Source organism: Vicia villosa, linkage group LG1 (genome assembly GCF_029867415.1).
Source record: "Vicia villosa cultivar HV-30 ecotype Madison, WI linkage group LG1, Vvil1.0, whole genome shotgun sequence".
NCBI lineage: Eukaryota > Viridiplantae > Streptophyta > Magnoliopsida > Fabales > Fabaceae > Vicia > Vicia villosa.
In genome coordinates, this window is record NC_081180.1 from 166,253,822 (window position 1) to 166,275,024 (window position 21,203).

At 38.2% G+C, this 21,203-nt stretch overlaps 1 protein-coding gene across 1 annotated transcript in view; it reads left to right on the forward strand.

Annotated features, from left to right (window-relative positions):
* The first annotated feature begins 6,553 nt into the window (after nt 1-6,553).
* LOC131658876 (uncharacterized) overlaps nt 6,554-21,203 on the forward strand; it is a 54,502-nt gene continuing 39,852 nt past the window's right edge. The window contains exon 1 of the mRNA XM_058928128.1: nt 6,554-6,746. Coding sequence (XP_058784111.1) covers nt 6,554-6,746 — 193 coding nt within the window. The remainder of the gene's footprint in view (nt 6,747-21,203) is intronic.

The following is a 21,203-nucleotide window of genomic DNA, read 5'->3' on the forward strand; positions in this document are numbered from 1 at the left end:
CTTTGAATTGATACTAGTGATAGTGGACTTCATCCCTGGCTTGGTAGCCCCCAAAGTAGGTTGTTTGAACCGAACTGGGTAAACAATTATGTGTGTTCTTTACTGTTTTATGCTATTTTGTTATTACTGTCTGTGCTGCATAATTATGAATGTCATAACATCCAGTTTGACATCGAGCGTGTGTTACTAGAATTTTCAGGACACATTAGAACTGAATGTCCCACCTACCTCAAGGAGCAGAAGAAAGGACTATCTGTCACCTGGTCTGATGGAGATTCTGAGAGTGAGTCTGAAGAGGAAACTGCAAAACACATCACAACAGTGACGAGTGTATGTGCATCTGATGATAATTCCAGTGAAGATGAACTGTCCTTTGATGAACTTGCAGCCTCATATAAAGAGCTACGTGTCAGGAGTGCTAAAGATTGTAAACAAGTGGAGAAGCAAAAGAAACTCATAAAGGAGTTGGAAACTGAGAAGAAAGAGCATCTTGCAAATACAAACTCACTAAATGGTGAAATTAACATGTTGAACTCCAAGCTTGATCAGATGTCAAAATCTGTCAGAACGTTGAACACTAGAACTGACACCCTGGAAGAAATTTTGTAGGTTGGACAAAGATCAGGAGACATGTCTGGAATAGGGTTTGTGGGTAAATTAGATGCCATTTTAAGGTCAAAACCTGAAGCTCACATGTCAAACCTGATGTCAAGACCAATGTCACAACATCATGGAAACAGAAACATGAACCAGACAAAGAGGAAATTTCAAAGATTGAAGTGTCACTATTATGGAAGATTTGGACACATAAAGCCATTTTGCTTCAGACTATTTGGATATCCTAACAATACTCATCAAGCCAAACCCAAATAGGATACTCCTGTCAAGAATCAACAATGGGTGGCCAAGAGTGTTGCTCTAATAGCTCACACCTCTCTAAGAGTATCAGCCAAAGAAAACTTGTATCTTGACAGTGGATGTTCAAAACATATGACTGGAATGAAGAACCTCTTGGTGGATATCAAAACTCATTCCACTAAGTATGTGACCCTTAGTGATGGAGCAAATAGGGAAATCATAGGTGTTGGAAAGTTAGAAGGTCATGGTGTCCCTAATCTGGATAATGTCTTGCTGGTAAAAGGACTGACTGCAAATCTTATTAGTATTAGTCAAATATGTGATCAAGGGTTCAATGTCAGATTCACTAAAGAAGGATGTGTTATCACCAGTGGAGAAAATGAGGAAGTCATGAAGGGATCTAGATCTAAGGATAATTGCTACTTATGGGAGCCTAAAACCTTAAATTACTCCTCTACATGTTCTATGGCCAAAGAAGAAATTGAGGGTAACCATCAAGAAAGACTTGTCAAACCAGAGGTTCCCTTTGCCAAGATAAAGAATCCTGTTGAGGAAGTGGATGAATCTGATGATGAGTCTTATGTTGGAGAACTCAACATTAATGAAATTGCTGCTGGGTTCTCTTAGACTTGCCTAAGGAATGAAAGACCGTGTAGAAGATTATTGGAATATAAGAATGCTCATACACTTCTACAAGAAGAAAGAGTAAGTCTCCTGTCAAACATTGCTGCCCTGGAGAGAAAGTTGCTAAACACAAGATCTAACAAACAGGCAACAATGGGAAGTAATCAAACTATAAATATCAACAAGTCAGAGGTAAGAGTCATTCCTAAGAAGATGAAGCAAAAGATGTCTAATCAAAGGCTCCAACATTTGGAAAAACATCAAGAAAATGGTACATCTCTCTCAGTCAATAGATGCTATCAATGTGGCAAGATAGGTCACTTGAGATCCACATGTCTTGAACCTCGTGCACCTACCAAAAGGAAGATCTCTCAACAGAAAAATCTTGCCAGAATAGAGCCACCTCAGCATGAGCTATGTGTTGACATTGAACACTCCAGTTTTGGCTTAAATGAAAAGAATTCTAGAGGCAAAACAGGAAGTTCTAAAAGAAGGAGACCAAAACAAGCTGAAGGTCCCAGAGAACAGGAGATCACCCCTGCTATAACCAATAACCCAACAATGAAGATTTATGCTCTAGAAGAAGCTGAGACAACTATCTCAGTAGTTTATGGGAATGTCAAAACAGATGTCTTAACATCTGAACATGTTAGAGAATCAAGTGTGTGCACTGAGATAAAAGGTTCCTTTGGAATCGGTAAAAGCTCATCTTTCAGTATTCAAAGTGTTCTCCATAAAGAGATTATAATTGAAAACCAACTACCAGAAGCTATCAGAAGATCAAGGGAAACATCTGCAACTAGCTGGACTATATGCAACCTTGACTTAAAGAAGATAATGGTGGTTCTTATTAATGACATATGGACTAGAGATATGCAAAAGGAATTGTGCCTGTTCAAGAGAAGCACAACATGGAACATGGTACCAAGGGGGTTTGTCTCTGTCAGTCTTGTTAGATATGAAGACTCCAAAGTAAGAAGTCTCTATGATAGTGATCCTTTTAATCTTATGGTGGACTCAGAACTTACCAGGATATCCGTTGATCACATAACCTCTGATAATGACTGGTCTCAATTAGGGTGGATACAACAAAGTCTTTTTAAGTATAATGTCAAAGAGGATGTCGTAACATTATTCTGCAACATCACTAGACATCTCTTCATCAAAGATTTAGTGGAGGACAAAGATATTACATTGAAGCATGTGGCCACTGATCTATAGATTGCTGATATTTTTACAAAGGCCTTAGTTGCAAATCAATTTGAAAAGTTAAAGGGTAAGTTAGACATTTGCCCTCATGTAAAATTATAGCAATTAATTCTATTTGGGGAATATATTTTGGGCTTTTTTATTCAATATTTGAAATATCCCCCAATTGATTACTATATCAAGTTCCCTCTTATTTCTCCATCACACCAAAAGGCTGCTCTCTACCCTATTGTCCTCAACAACCCAAATTTGCTCTTGAAATGATCTCTCACTCTCCACTATCGTGTCTCACGAATTGTTCTGGAATACTTCAAGATGTCGCAACAATCAGATTCTTCCTCTCCCAAGAAGTTGTCCCTCACCGATGTTCCTGACTCTGTTCCAAGGACTGAACTGGTTAACCCTAATCAAGTTCTTAATATTTCTCCATTAAGAATGGTTAGTGTTGATGATCTAAATTTCAAGAAATCTCGTACTCCACATGCAAGAAGACCCAAGGAAACATTTCAAGCTAAGGACACTAATCCTTCTTTGTCCACTTCTCGTGCGAACTTACCCAAGGAAGGATCTGAAGGATAGAAAAACACTTAGAAAGGGGGGGTTTGAATAAGTGTATCTTTAAAAACTTGTAAGATAAAAACTATTTGCACAATGATTTTTATCCTGGTTCGTTGTTAACTAAACTACTCCAGTCCACCCCCTTGGAGTGATTTACCTCACCTGAGGATTTAATCCACTAATCACACGAGATTACAATGGTTTTCCACTTAGCCAACTGCTAAGTCTTCTAGAGTATCCTGATCACAACTTGATCACTCTAGGGACAATCTGCTTAGATACCTTCTAAGACTTTCTAGAGTATACTGATCAACAACCTGATCAGTCTAGTTCTTACAACTTAATGTAAACAAATTCTAAGAGTTACAATGCTTCTTATAAAGCTATTATCACAACTGTGATTTTCTCTTAAGTTTAAGCTTAAATCTCACTAAGATATTACAACAACAATGTAGTGAGTTTGATGAAGTTTGAGAGCTTTTGAATTCGACAGCGTTTCTGTATAATGCGCAAGTGTTGTTTTTAGCTTCTCATCAGAACTTCATATTTATAGGCGCTTGAGAAAATGACCGTTGGGAGCATTTAATGCTTTGCGTAATTCGTACAGCATTGCATTTAATGTTTCACTCTTTTGTCAACTACCTCGAGCCTTGTTTTCGCTGTGTCTACTGGCGTTGCCTTTAATAGCTTCCAACGTTCCTTTTGTCAGTCAGCGTAGCCTGCCAGTCTAGTACTTGCTTCTGATCTGATGTTTGTGTAAACAACGTTTGAATATCATCAGAGTCAAACAGCTTGGTGCAGAGCATCTTCTTGTCTTCTGACCTTGAAGTGCTTATGAGCGTGATACCATGAGAACTTCAGTGCTTCTGCTTCTGATCTCAAGTTCTTCTGATGCTTCCATAGACCCATGTTCTGATTCTGCTTCTGATCTCAAGTTCTTCTGATGCTTCCATAGACCCATGTTCTGATTCTGCTTGACCATCTTCTGATGTCTTGCCAGACCATGTTCTGATGTTGCATGCTGAACCTTCTGAGTCAGTGCTTCTTGCGCTGATTTTGTGCATACTCATTATATAATTCCTGAAATGGAAATTGCATAGTATTAGAGTACCACATTATCTCATACAAAATTCATATGCTTGTTATCATCAAAACTAAGAATATTGATCAGAACAAATCTTGTTCTAACAATCTCCCCCTTTTTGATGATGACAAAAACATACATAAATGATATGAATTTGCGATCAGAATATCAGACGGCTAAAGACAATTACACAACTATAGCATAAGCATATAAACATAGTGTGTGAATATGTCTCCCCCTGAGATTAACAATCTCCCCCTGAGATAAATAATCTCCCCCTGAAATAAATAATCTCCCCCTGAAATAAATACTGGAAGAAATTTATAAATAAAGGACTTCCCTGAGTATTTTCCATTTCAGTTGAGACGATCACATATGCTTAGATCTTCAGAACATTCACAGCTTCTGATTCTTGCTTCCATAGGACAGCTTCAGAACTTGAATTTCTTCGATCTTCAGAACATTCAGCTTCTGATTCTTGCTTCCATTGGACAGCTTCAGAGCTTGAATTTTTTCTTGAATCATTGCATGCTAGATTGTATCAGAACATTGTTGAATGTACCAGAGCATCATCAGAGCATCTCTACATCCTGAAATGTTACAGAACAAGCTAATCGACAAAAGTCAGCATGAATGAATCAGAACATAAAATATGTATCAGAACATATAATATGTATCAGAGCAAACAACAGTAATGTTTCAGAGCATATTTTATAACTAAAAACATGCATCAGAACATATAAGGAATAAGAATGTGTTAGAGCATATTCTATCATCAGAATATCAGAACATTCTTCCTTCTTGCTTATGATCTTGAAGCCTTACAGCACTCAGCTTGCTTCAAGTTCCATGAGCTTGTTTCTATACAGAATTGCTTTTCCCCATGTCTTTGCTTCTCATGTTGAGCTTTAAAGAGGATCTTCAATTCCTGCAAAACACTCAAAGACACAGAAACTTGCAATTTCTTGTAAGAAATGTGGAGCCTTTCTCCCAGCAACTGATAATATAAATCAGATCATTTATCACATTTTCTCCCCCTTTTTGTCATAACATCAAAAAACATAAAAGATTCAGATGAAAAACAAGACAAACAATATGAGAGAAGAAAAGATAAATTTCATTGATTGCCAGAGAGAGAAATTATCAGAGGTACAAGAGGGATGCTAAGAAAACAGATGCAGCAAACAAAGAAAACAACTAAGACTCAAAGACTAAGATGACCCTAGCTTGGACATGATCTTGGCCAGCATGTCATGAATCCCATTGTTGCTCTCAGTCTGCCTCTCCATGAAGGTGCGGAACTCAGCATTGATCGTTCGTTGCTCATCCATGCGAGAAGATAGCTCAGCCTGGTTCTTCTGAATAACTTCCAGAGTCCTTGCGAGACGAGAAGGTTCATCAGAAGAAGCTTCACAACTTCTGTCCAGAGGGATAGCATTCTGAACCGCAGCTTCCATTGTCAGATCATCACCTTGATTTTCCTCAACAGGAATAGTTTGAGCAGGATGATCTTCAGCATCTGCTTCTTCCATAGAAGCATCTCCATACTCTGCAGCAGGCACCTCAGAATCTCCATTCTCAAGAACCTGAAGAATGGCAGCCAGATTCCTTGGGGCAGAAGGACCCTCAACTTCTGGTGGGTCAACAACTTCTGGAATGACCAAGTTTGGGTCTTCCTCAGAAGGATTTTCCCTCAGAAAGTCAAAGAGTGACTTGAAGTCTCCAATCAGAATTGGATACTGAGGTCTCCAGACCACCATATCTCTGCAAGGGTTAGCTTCCATTGCTGCAACCATTCTTGCTTCTTCAAGTTCATCAGTGAACTGCTTCTCCTCAAGAACTCTCCTGTTTATGATGGGATGATAGTAGATACCATTATCACCCTCAAGAAGATAACCAGCATAGCCAGGAGCAGCACCCACTAGTCTCTTCTGAACAGCCATAGCTTCCACTTGAAAATCCTTGCGAAAGCTTCTCCAGATGTTTCTTGTAGAGACATCATCAAGACCATTTAAGAAAGCATCCTTCAAAAGATCCATCCTACTGATCACTTCGTTTCTGAACATCTCCAGGTAGATATGGGGTTCAGGTTCAGGTGGGTTGAAAGTGAATTTGTAGTCAGGGTAGAGAAGGCAGTATGGGTTGGATTTTCTGGTAGCTATGGGATGGGATAGAGAAGGTGGAGGTGCAGTGGTTGAAGAAGATGGGATATCTGTGGGAATGATTGAGGAGGAAGGAATATCTGTGATGGGAGTTGATGAGGATGGCATATTTATAATGGGGGTTGATGAGTATGGCATATCAGAAAGAGTTGGGGGATGGATATTTAGTGGTGTATGGTTTAAGACAGGTGTAGACAGAGATGGTGGAGGTGGATTTGGTATGGTGAAGTTGTTTTGTGGTTCAGAAGGAGGTGGTTGATATACCTGCCTGGAGAAGTTACTAGAACGTATTGCTTGGAACGAATCTACTTTGAGAGGATCATAAGTGACCTTCTGCCTCTTAGCTTCTCTAGCCGCTTCTTCTGCAGCCTTCCTCTTCAGCCTTGCTTCTTGCTTCTTCTGATCCTTCTTCTGAAGATCAGCAAGAGAAGGAAGAACTCTACCACGAATCCACGCAGGATCAACGGCAGATTGAGTCCTAATAGAAGCTTCCAAGTAATGCTTGACTGCCTTGTGAAGTTCTAAATGAAACATAGTAGCAAAGCCTTCAACAGGAACTCTTCTTGACAGAATGTCTGGGAAGCTTGTACCAACAGAAGTTACCTCCCTGATGAGATCAAGTCTGAACAGATCAACACCATTGAAGACAGGACCTTGAACAACTCCAAGGAATTGGGACGCTCCAGTGGTCCTTATAGAATCCAACAAATTACTTTCTATCAGAATATCAGAGATCATTCTGGCATAGGGAATAATATTTCTTGGAATGTGAGGACACTTCGCACATTCTTCATCTCTAGACTCTACAATAGACGTCTTCAGATTCTCAAACAGAATGTGAGAAATGTTGAGTTCCAATCTTCTTCCAATGCAGAAGAGAGTGTATTTGTGATCAGGACTGATGTAGGCGGAGGAGGAGAATAACTTCTTTCTGTGATGAAGAGAACCCGGAATAATTTCAGCCCACACCTGATAAAACGCCCTCAATGTACCAGTTTTATGAGATTCAATACCGGTAGCCAATGAGATTTGTTGTTCAACCTGAAACCAGTTAACTCTTCCAGTAAGAGGACCGGTGCAACCTTCTTCATCATCCAGGTTGTATAACTTCCTGATCAGTTTTTCAGTAACTACAACTTCATGCCCTAACACGAAGGAGATGATTGCAGTTGGAGTAACCGTTGCATGAACCCAGAAGTCCTTCACCAGGTTAGGATAAATTGGTCCAACCAATCTATCAAGATAGTTTGACCATCCTTGTACTAAGATCCTTGCATCAGTATGGAAACCATTTGCTCTTAGGTTTTCGAAGTCCAGAGTGGACTCACACAGAACTTCCAAATCGTTAGTGGGTATCATGCATGTCTTCAATGGAGCATACCCATGCTTTCTCAGAAGTATTTGAGTGGAAGTGAGTCTTTCTGCTGGGCTAGAGGAACTTGATGAAGAATGCATGATGATTTGCTTGGTTACAAATCAAAGCTAGGGTTTGAGAGAGAAATGCAAAGAGAGAGAGACACAAGAATAGAGAGAGAGCGAAAAAGATGAAATGAAAATGAAGCGGGTTATTTAAACGGTTTGAATAAAAGAAAAAAAATGATTACAGAAAAAACATGACATTAATATGCATTTAATGAGAAATGACGTTAGGAGAGATAAAGTGACAAAATGAACTGATTTGCACAGTTACCTAGGGCGGCGTCTCCTCAACTGCACGCATGCTTGTCCAAAAATAGTGAACACGTGTTCATTTTCTGGAAAGATTGGTGACAGCTGTTTTGCTTTAAAAGAGCTTATGAATCAACTTAGATAATGAAACGTTAGTAATAACAGAATCAGAACTTCTAATTGATCATTATCAGAACTTCTTATAAACATAAAATCCTAACGCATTTCAGAAGATACCCATACATGAGATATTCTCATCTTCTCATTCTGGGCATGAATCCATACTGATATTTTTCAGAATGAACTTAAACCTATCTTCAGCAAGGGGTTTTGTAAAGATATCAGCCCATTGATGGTCTGTATCCACAAAGTTCAAAGAGAGAACACCCTTATGAACATAGTCCCTCATAAAATGATGTTTAATCTCAATATGTGTAGCTTTAGAATGCAAGATAGAATTCTTAGATAAACATATAGCAGAAGTATTACGACAGAAAATAGGAATGTTACTCTCATATATCTGATAATCTTCTAGCTGACTCTTCATCCAGAGCATTTGTGTGCTACAACCAGCAGCAGCGACATATTCTGCTTCTGTTGTTGAGAGGGCTATGGTAGCTTGCTTCTTGCTGTACCAGGAGATCAAATGACTTCCAAGAAATTGACAACTTCCAGAAGTACTCTTCCTTTCAATTCTATCTCCAGCATAGTCAGCATCACAGAATCCTACTAAGTTGTATTCTTTAGATCTTCTGTAGACTAAACCAACATCAGTAGTACCTTTCAGATACCTCAGAATTCTCTTAACAGCAGTTAAGTGAGATTCTCTAGGATCTGATTGGAATCTAGCACACAAACAAACACTAAATAGAATGTCAGGTCTAGAAGCAGTTAAATATAGAAGAGATCCAATCATACCTCTGTACAACTTCTGATCTACCTTCTTACTTACCTCATCCTTACCTAGAACACACGTTGGATGCATAGGAGTTTTGGCTTCTTTGCTTTCAGAAAGATTAAACTTCTTCAGAAGTTCTTTCACATACTTCGTTTGATGAACATAAGTTCCAGAAGTTTGGTTGATTTGAATCCCAAGAAAATACTTGAGTTCACCCATCATACTCATTTCAAATTCAGCCTGCATAGACTTAGCAAACTCCTTTCCAAGTGAAGCATTAGATGTTCCAAAGATAATATCATCAACATAAATTTGATAAATTAAAATTTCCTTCTTAGACGTTTTACAGAAAAGAGTCGTGTCCACTTGTCCTCTAGTGAAACCATTGTCCAGAAGGAAAGAACTTAATCTTTCATACCAAGCTCTAGGAGCTTACTTCAGTCCATACAATGATTTCTTTAGTTTGAAAACATGTTCTAGAGACTTGGAGTCTTCAAAATCAGGAGGTTGGTGGACATAGACTTCCTCATCTATATAACCATTTAAGAAGGCACTCTTAACATCCATCTGATACAGAGTGATGTTATGCTGAGTGGCAAAAGAAATTAATAAGCGGATAGATTCTAACCTGGCCACTGGTGCAAAGGTTTCTGTATAGTCAATCCCTTCTTGCTGACTATATCCCTGAGCCACCAGTCTGGCTTTGTTTCTTACCACTTCTCCCTTCTCACTAAGCTTGTTTCTGAACACCCACTTTGTACCAATGATGTTGAATCCTTTTAGTCTAGGAACCAAATCCCATACATCATTCCTTGTAAACTGATTTAGTTCTTCTTGCATGGCAATTATCCAGTCTGGATCTTCTAGAGCTTGATCAACAGAAGTTAGCTCGATCAAAGAAACAAGACCTAATTGACATTCTGCATTGTTCTTAAGGAATGCCCTTGTTCTGATAGGATCGTCTTTCTTTCCAAGGATCAAATCTTCTGAATGAGCTGAGGTGAGTCTAGAAGATCTTCTGACTGTTGGTTCTTCAGAAATTCTGAGATTCTCTAAAGATGCAGCAACTTGATCTTCTGATTCTTTGCTTCTGAGACTTTCAGCTTCTGGAGCTTTGCTTCTTGGTTCTACAACTTCTGATATGTCAATATCTATATCTGCAAAATTCTCAAACTGCTTTGGCTTTTCAAGACCAAGCTTATCATCAAATCTGATATTGATTGATTCTTCTACAACCAATGTTTCAGTATTGTATACTCTGTAGCCTTTAGAGCGTTCAGAATATCCAAGAAGAAAACATTTTTGTGCCTTAGAATCAAACTTACCAAGATGATCTTTAGTATTCAGAATAAAACACACACATCCAAAAGGATGAAAATATGAAATGTTGGGCTTTCTGTTCTTCCACAATTCATAAGGAGTCTTATTTAGAATAGGTCTTATAGAGATTCTATTCTGAATATAACATGCAGTGTTTATTGCTTCTGCCCAGAAGTGCTTAGCCATATTGGTCTCATTGATCATGGTTCTGGCCATTTCTTGCAAAGTCCTATTCTTTCGCTCTACAACTCCATTTTGCTGTGGAGTTCTAGGGCAAGAGAAATCATGGGCAATACCATTTTCTTTGAAGAAATCCTCAAAGTATCTGTTCTCAAATTCGCCACCATGATCACTTCTGACCTTTATGATTTTGCACTCCTTCTCAGATTGGATCTGAGTGCAGAATTCAAAGAACACTGAATGAGACTCATCCTTGTGTTTTAAGAACTTTACCCATGTCCAGCGGCTATAATCATCTATGATGACTAATCCATATTTCTTCCCTCTCACATATGCTGTTTTGACTGGTCCAAACAGATCAATGTGCAGAAGTTCTAACGACCTTGAGGAAGAGACAACATTCTTAGATTTGAATGCAGGTCTGGAGAACTTGCCCTTCTGACATGCTTCACAAAGAGCATCTGATTTGTATTTCAGATTTGGGAGTCCTCTGACCAGATTTAGTTTGTTAATCTGAGAAATCTTTCTCAAACTAGCATGTCCTAATCTTCTGTGCCAGACCCATTGCTCTTTAGAAACAGACATAAGACAAGTCACCTTCTGCTTCTCAAGATCAGAAAGATCAATCTTATAAATGTTCTTTCTCTTGCCTGTAAATAGGATTGAGCCATCCTTCTGACTTACAGCCTTGCAAGACTTTTGATTGAAGATTATGTCATAACCATTGTCACTTAATTGACTTATGGACAATAAGTTATGCGCTAATCCTTCTACAAGAAGTACATTAGTTATGGAAGGAGAGTTACCAATACTTATGGTTACAGAGCCAATAATCTTGCCCTTCTGATCTCCTCCAAACTTGACTTCTCCACCAGACTTAAGCACCAGGTCTTGGAACATAGACCTTCTTCCCATCATGTGTCGCGAGCACCCAGAGTCCAGGTACCATGACATTTTGTGCTTTGCCTTCTTTGCTGCTAAGGATATCTGCAACATAAATTATCTCCTCCTTAGGTACCCACAATTTCTTGGGTCCTTTCTTGTTAGTTTTCCTCAAATTCTAATTGAACTTGGGTTTAGCATGATAAGTAACAGGAGGAACAACATGATATTCTTTGGGTTTGGCAGCATGATATCTTTTAGGTTGTGTCACATGCTTCTTGGTGTGTGTCGTGTTAAAGCTCTGTGCATGTGATGTGAGCTTGATATCATGTGAGTGGCCATATTTGAACTGATCATACAATGGCTTGTATGTGATTTTCAAATCATCAACAGGTTCAAATTTATGTGAGGTATCACCCTCATAGCCAAAACCAAACCTTTTATTTCCAGAAACACCATATATCATATAAGCAAGATGACTTCTGCCAATACTTCTAGATAGAAACTTTCTGAAGCTCGAGTCATATTTGTTGCACCCCAAAATTTGCCCATCTAATTTTATTTCTAACTGGCTTATACATCTCATAATCTCATCTATTAGGTCAGCCCACGCATCATGCATTCATTCATCAATAATAATATTGGTTCATTAAATCAGTGGTAATAGATTAAATGCTTGATCATGGTTTATTTCCATATTCATCTGATAACCAAGAGAATCTTCCCTATGAAGTTGGACATAATTATTTAGTGTACTTCTTGAATTATATGTTATGGTGTAATACTTGGCAAATCAGCTTGGACAAAGATGTTAGCGTACGACGAGTCTTGTGAGATTGAGATCCTTATGGCATTTGTTTGAATAGAAAGAAATTAAGCACCTTTTGGTTATTGCTACGTTTTGGCAAGAGAAGACCTTTGGAAGTTATTCACAACTTTGACTTTTGACTAAAGTCACGTTGACCTGTATCTTTGATCATCATTCCAATTGGGTTTTATTCATTCAAGATTGCACATTGAAAAGAAAAAAAAAGGAGAATCATTTCAAATGTCAAAGGCATCCATTTGGAAACATGCCGAGTTCATATCCAAAAGACAATTACATAAAAATTCAGCAATAAACTCCAAGTATTTATTCTTCAAAATCCTTCCTAAACTTATGCTATTCAAACCCTATGACACATTCAAGCTAATCCAAAGAAAATTACCCACAACATCATTTACATCAAAATACATTCAAGTGCATTACACCTTTTAATACAAAAATAATTGTCCTAAATCTATCTTCAATTTCTTTTCATCTTTGAGACCCCCACCACCTGTATCATGTAACCATTGTTATCCAAGTGTGGAATAAGTGTGTTATACACCAGTTGCTATGTGCTATACATACTTTCCTTCTTCACCAACCTATTGCACATATAACATACCAAATCTGCCCCAATTCTACCATAACCTGCATCATTAATATACAAAACAGTCTATTCAATACCAACCAAATAACACTAAATTTATAAATGCATACATTAGCGGACCTACGTATTCATGCGCAATAGTGGTAAATACCATTAACATCAAGCATATGGCCCTGCAAGTGATAACAGTTGGCTCATAAAAACAGTCAGAGAAAAAAAACCAAAGATCCTACATGTTCAGAACTGAACCGGGCAAGTTACGTGCAAATCAAATGCACTGAATCTTCATCCAATCAGTTCACACAGAATCAATTTAAGAGCTGCACATGTAATCGGCCCTGCAACACACACGAAAATATATTCAGCATACTTCGTCCATATTCAATTATCCGGTTTCAAACTTTCATCAACACCAGAAGAAAACGATTCAAAAAAAAATAGGCATTATGTCATTCAGTTCGTCAGTTAAATATCATACAAATTAATCAGGTTCATTGACAACCAAAGATTCACGTCGGTTCCCATCTTGTGATATCACGCAGAATATATATCAGGATTTAATATGTGTATCGGTATAGCCCATTCATCATCAAGCGTGTGGGTTCGTGATTCATATTGCAGAGGCCAGAATATTACGCAATCAAACAGAACAGAAACAATGCATACGGCAAAAGACAACCCATATAAGTCCAACAGAAAATCAAATAATCCAAAACCTTCATAACCAGCATATAACCAACTAACAGAAATATCCTAACTTCTCACAACCTTCTAACAACCTAGTACAACTTCCTAACCTCCTAACTGCCATAACAGAAAGACAGGTGTAACTGATTCCCTAACAGTCTCTAACCAACCCTAACTAACTTCCAAAATCAGTTACAGTCCCTAACAAATCCTATAACAGAATTTAACTGAAACAGTTAACAGAAAATCAGAGAAAAACTCACTGCTATAAATCAGAATGTCTTCACCATTTTTCATCTTCTTCACTTCCCACTCCACCATTTTCACTAATCCTCCACCATTTTCCACCTTCACTTCTTAACTTCTCTTCTCGACCATTTTCTTCACCATTTCATAATCTTCGTCTTCCTCCTCTTTCCACTCTCTCTGAATTTTCCCATCTCCTCCTTAACCAAACCCACTCAAAGCTTCTTGAACCGTCCTCTTCAGAGCATTGATCAAGCTCTGAAAGAGGTGAAGCATAGCCTCCTTCGACCTTCACCTTCTTCACCACCAAAGCCTCACTCACACTCTATTCAACAACAACGAACACACACAACAACATCTCATCCACACAAAAAATCAGAAATCCGGGAAGAAGAAGAATGAAGAGCTAAAGAAGAAACACAAGTTGGAAAGAATCAAGATTACCTGAAGAATTTAGCCATTCTTCCGCATTCACCTCGCATCAACTCCGGTTGTGCGTCAACTCCGATTGGAAGCTTCTCCGGTCTTCTTGATCTCCAATTGTCTTCTGCGAATCCAGGTTCTATCTCAATTTAAGCTCGATTTTGAACTAGGTAGGGTTTTTGTGAGTCAAAGTTAAGGCTTTGAAGGTTGAGTAGTATGGACAATTTCGTTTGATTGAGAGGGCGAGGCAACGAGTGTTGTGTTAGTGGTGGCCGAACGGTGGTGTTTTGAATCACGGCGGAGAAGAAGGATTCTCCGTCGCGCCGTCGCCGTTGGAGAGAAGAGAGAGGCGAGAATGAGAGTCTGAGAAATTGAATAGGGAACGACGCTTCTAAACCCTAATTATCCCCTTTCTTCTTTTTTATTAGTAGTATTAATTAATTGATTAATTGAGTTTTAGAGGTTTAAAATGCGTGATTAACGTTAATCAGATTTGGTAAATAGAGATTAAATCATTTTGTTAAAAACCTAAGATAACAAAATCTGCACATGATAAGTCTGTTGGATCATCACAACTGGGCCACGAAACTGCTAAGTCACACCCCCACTGGCCCGTGTACCGTTTTCTTTCACTACAAAAATTGCAACAAAAACAGCTCCTGGTCTCATGCTTTTGGGCCCTGCGCCCCAATTTGCTATCTACACCTTAAACTCATTTTGCACCCCCTGTTCATGTTAGATTTAGGTTTTAATTAGTTTTTTTTCCTATTTCTTTTAGGTACTAAAAATACTAATTTTCTACCATCATTTTAGACCTTTAATACACAATTTTGACATAGAGAATAATCATAAAAAATATTAGTTTAGGCTAATTCATTCTTTTAATTCTTTTTGCTTAATTTGTAATTCAATTCCTCTCATTAAAATCAATATAAAATATTCTTAGGCCACTTTTGTACTATATTTTTTGGCTTGTTGCTTCATGCTTGTGTATAATTTGGTACCATTATACCATTCTCAATTTTGCTCATGTATCTTACTTATGACTTCTAATTGTGACTTCATTTTCATGTCTCTTTAATTCCTAACTTTAGGTAGAAACCATGACAACATTAGGACTTAGAAGTTCCCTTCATGACACTTAAGCTAGTTATTCATTTTAGGCTAGTTTTCCTTTCCTTTTTCTTTGCAACATTAAAACATTAACAAATGGAGATGCGAATCACATTAAGAAAGTGATAGAGAAATGAGTGGGATTCATTCCCTAATCTGTTTCTCAATCACTTAGTGGCATAGAAATGAGTGGGATTCATTCCCTAATCTGTTTCTCGGTCACTACTTAATGGGAGGGAAATGAGTGGGATTCATTCCCTAATCTGTTTCTCGAACATTAACTAATGGGATAGAAATGAGTGGGATTCATTCCCTAATCTGTTTCTCGAACATTACATAATGGGATAGAAGTGAGTGGGATTCATTCCCTAATCTGCTTCTCGATCATTATACATTTTATGTGATTCGAATCACAAAGTAAATTCCCTTAAAAAACACTCAACCAAAAACACTTAAAACACTTAATAAAGGCTCAGACCTAAATCAAAGTAATGAAGTGGTGCGAAGCCTTGTATTGGGTTTTGTTCATCATGGAATTACATCTAAAAGACACAAACCAAGTTTCTCTCTTCTCTCTCTTGCCTCCGAGGCATTCTTTCTCTTGCCTTCAGGGCATTCTTTCTCCTAATCGGACACGTTATTTCCGCTCCATTCCCAACTTAAGACTCCAGAGGTCGAGCAGCGGAGTGCGAATGTAACTTCGTCCACTAAAAAACACAAAAACAAACAAAAGCTAAAGAGCCGAACTACGGCGCTCTGATTCCTGAAAAGGATACGTAGGCATTGGGTCGCGGGGCCTAAGCGAGCACAACTATTTATAAACCTTATTTTCCCCGTGTTTCTTTTCTTTCATTTTCATGCATTCCCTTAGTAATTAAGCTTTAGATTTATACACCCTTTAGATAGCAACAAACATAGGTGGATACCATCGAGTACGATGGGCGTGAGGGGTGCTAGCACCTTCCCCTTGCGTAACCGACTCCCGTACCCTATCTCTGGTCGAAAGACCTCGTTCTTATTCATCTTAGGTTTTCTGATATTCCTTTCCCACTTTGGGATAAATATATTGGTGGCGACTCTGTTCATCATTTCGCGAGCGTGCGACAGCTGGTGACTCTGCTGGGGACCTAGCTTAGTCGATCCTAGCTTTTGTTTGTTTTCTTTTCTTTGGGTGTTTATTTATTGCTTTATTGCTTTATTTCTTTATTGCTTTATTTCTTTATGTATCGCATTTTATTTTCATATACTATGATTATTATTATGCTATTCTGTTGGGATGGGATGTTACTGATTTGAGGTAAAAGGCCCAATACCCAGGCCAGAGTGTTACTTAGGCTACCTAGGATAGAGTGGATAGTCATGACGCCAACAGAATGTCAGGTTCTGTTGATTGCGATCATGAGACCCACGACCAGTTGAGGTTCAAATGGGATACCATTGTTGGCATGTATTTGCAACAATGATGGTGTCTCAGGAGAACTGTTAACGCTGGAGACCTATTAACCTACCTTATACTAGATCCTACTTGTGAGAGGGGTTGGGAAATTTTTTTTTGTAGGAAAACATGCCTCCATCCCACCCTATGCCCATTCAGACTATCTATCATAATCAACGTCGAACCTCTGAATCTGGAGGGTTCGACCTTATGTGACTTATGCAAAGGTTATCTATCCTGAATCAACGTCGAACCTCTGAATCTGGAGGATTCGACCATCTTTGACTTATACAGAAGTTTTACATCAGTTATCTATCAGAATCCACGTCGAACCTCTGAATCTGGAGGGTTCGACCATCTTTGACTTATGCACCGCCTATTTATCAGGAAAGCAACGTCGAACCTCTGAATCTAGAGGATTCGACCATATCTTATCGACCATGAGAAGTTATTATCACAAGAGGCCTTGATCCTTGATCCTGATTTATGTTGCATTTGCATCTTCATTGACATTTTTGCATTCATGCATGTGCATCCATGGTGACCAAGACTCTTACCACTATTCCTCTCCATCAGATCAGACAAGGTGATTCCTCGATATCGATATCTGACAAGCGCCAACATACAAAGAATCATGGGGAATTGCGAATAAGATCAAGCTTCTATCAGAGAAACCCATGCCTCTTCATGGGGGCACCTTCCACCATTGGAGCCTAAAGACTTTGTGTTTGTCAGAGAACATTTCATTTGCATCAAAATAAGGCCAAACTTGCCATTGTATAGATTTCTCTAGTATTTTCAATTGTATTACTTTTGTTGTTATCAAGTACTTCTCATTGTAAGAAACTCATTCTCTTTGAATAAATAAAAATAATGCAATATACATGTTTTTCTCAAGTCATTTCATCTTTGTCATTATGTTCATTGATACTTCACTCATTTGTCTTAAGCAACTAAAAAAGGAGAATGATGAAAAATCAAAAATACATGAACTACTAACTGTATGCTTTTGGAACAAAGATCCTGCTGACGATGTACAGGCATTGTTTTAATTCCTAAACACCGGAGTTATAAGGGAGTGAAACCTTCGTAAACCCCTTTGAGCCTAAGGAGTAGTAGTTTCTTTTCAAAAAAAAAAAATACAATGAAACCCTTCATCTTAACCAGGGGCAGGGTAGTCTTCAGTCAGTGCGACCGAGTGCTCAACTTTCAGGTATTCCATCAGAGGATCAATCATATTCCATCTCTCACAACAAAAGCAGAAGAGTACAATCCACAATGGATGCCTCTCACTCACCAAGAACAAGGCAGTCGCTACCTTTTCATCAAGTCAATCACAAATGTCATACAACTTGTTCCCGAACGAGACAAAAAAAAAAGAATGAAAAGAAAGTCATGAATAATCAAAAAAAAAGAAAAGAAACAATAGCCCGCTAAGTCAAAAAGAAAAAAGGAAAAGCTTTGAAGCAAATGACTTAGGCAAAAATTAGGGCATACCCCGCTGGACAACAGAAACCAAATTCAAAAGAAACTTCTGTCCAAGCAAAAATTAGGGAAGGCAAAAGACAAAGCAAAAGAAAATTCCTCCAAAGGGACAAGTTGTTGTGACCATCAACAAAATCACCAAAGGTGAATGCCACCTCCATCAAAGCCATAAAGGATCCTCATCCATCACAATCCTTCCTAAAAGGTGAACACTCGTGTCAAACTAGCTGAACGTAGGACTGGAGAACATCACGAAGAAGGGGTGGGTTAAGTAGAACTTGAGCCTTTATCCTTTGTTTCTTAAACCGTGAACCCGACCACGTTACAACCCTAAAAAGTCCTAATTGAAGCAGGGTTCATTCCGAAAGCATACAAACTGTGAAATCATGTCAAACTGACTCCCAACGTTGCTTGTCACTTGTGTTAGTATCAGTACAACATTTTGACAAATAAAGCTTTTCTTGTGAGATTAACGTGCGCATTGCATTCTCATTATCGTTTTCAAAACAGAATTGTCTCTAACTTGAAAGTAAGTACTTGATACCAAGGAAAGTTCAACATTGAAATTCCATCGAGTAGTCTTACAAAGGCAAAGGTTGGTCATCCACTGAGCAAATACCTGAAGCATCCATTAGGTGGAAGAGTTCCTTTCAATCTGGGGCATCCATTCCATGATCTACACTGGGGCAGACCATCGCAAATCTCCATGATTCAAGCATTATCAAAGTTCTATCTCAAGAGATCATACACGCTGGGGCAAGCTGTAACACCCTTCTAAACCCCCGCGGAAAATATAATAATAATAATAATAATCAGAGTAAACATGAAATACAAGGATGTCACAATTTCTTTAACATAAAATACCATAGTCATTTGTCATGCCACATGAGGAACCATTTAATATAAACAAAATTCATGTTCAACACAGCGGATTATAACTCATAACATTGCATATTAATCATCCATGCAAGTTACTATAATACAATTATAAAACAACAAAGCCAACAGAGTAATTCGTCTCTAAACTAGCGTTCCCCAGTGTTACAATCAGAGCATGACTCGACACGAACTATGGACTAGCCTACGAGCTATCCGTACCCAATCAAGAAGCCGCTACATCCTTAATCTGAAATCATCAAAGTAAGGGTGAGTTTCATTCGAATTAATAAGCATTATGCAGTCATAAGCAATAAAATCTCATAGTAATTATCATCCACTCAATCATACATATAATCGGAATTATTACAACAAGCAAGCATCAATTCAACAATATTGGCCATCGGCCCACAACTCATCAATTTCATCAATGATCAAGTTATATTAACAACATCACCTTAATACATCAATCATGTAAACACACCAAGGCATAACACTGGATCTCATCCAATCATGTTATAACCAATGCATATGATTCAACTGACACTATGCATGTGGTACCAAAATTCGTGAATCACATTCACAGGACTTATCTCTTTGATACTGCCCTCTAGTCGCTCACACCCCACATGGGCACACGACTACTGCCTCATCGCTCACACCCCACATGGGCACACGATGACTTCCCGCTAATCTCCGCACAATGGGAATTAGCCTTCCAATGCAAATGATTTATGAATAATGCACACATGACACATACTTACATCATCATACCTCATCATCATTCCGATGCTTAACATCGCTTATCACCTCTTACCAATAAAGTCACAACAAGTATGTACATGTATAGGCATAATTAAATCATTCACATACATACACCACATCATCACAATAACATACACATCATATTAATGTTCACAATCATCAATCATCACCATCATCATACATCGTTACATCTATCATCATTACACACCATATAATAAATTGTTAAAACAACCCAACAACATAATCACAAAACATGTATTCATTTACGACATGTTATAAACCAACATCACCCAATGAATATCATAATCCCATCACCAATACAAAACATGTATCAATAATCATATATAAATAAGCACATATACATATACTATATTCCAATTCATCAACAATCAAATCGAATTAAAATAAAGTCGGCCACTGCCCATTTCATCACTTTATCAATTAAAGCATCTCATTAGCTTCGCAACGCCCAAAACGGCACATAAATCGGATACTCGGATCAAAAGTTATGGGTTTTTAAAGATAAAACATTTTTAGAAAAAATGCTGCAGAACCCGGGTTGTCCCTACATGGGAACCGGTTCCTGGCAGCTTCCCAAACCTCGTTTCTTATTTTTACTATGGGGAACCGGGTTGTCCCACATGGGAACCGGTTCCTACGTACCTGCACAGCCAAATTCACCATTTTGACAGCATTTACCCTATCCCATTTCCCCAATTTCAGGTACATACGAACATAGCACACAAATACCATCAATTTTCACATAATCACACATTTCAGACAAGTTTTATCCAAGTATTAACAGCATATATCATGAGTATTAACAGAATCATGTAATTCATACAAATTCATCAAAACCTAACAAAATTCCCAAACCCGACACATACGATTGAACTAGACCACAATCCTAATCAATCATACTACCTACAATCACATAAGGAATACTAACCCGAAGAATCCCCCCTTACCTCAGAGTCGAATCTTCGAAGGTCTTCTTCCCCTTTGACTCTTCTCTCTTTCACGTGTTCTTCTTTTCCTCAGACTCTGTCACTAGTGCTTCCACTTCCTCTTTTCCCAATTCCTTTATTTTATGAAAAATAAAATAAAATATTATAATGGGCTTGCTTAGTTAACACCCCCTTACTGCTAACCACCACTCTAGGCCCAATGCCAATATTTCATCATTTTCTAAATAATTCCAAATAAAAATACTAAAATTCCAATTATTTAATTTAAATCCAAATTAAATTAATAAACTGAAATTATGGGGTGTTACAACTCTCCCATACTAAAAGAGTTTTCGTCCTCGAAAACA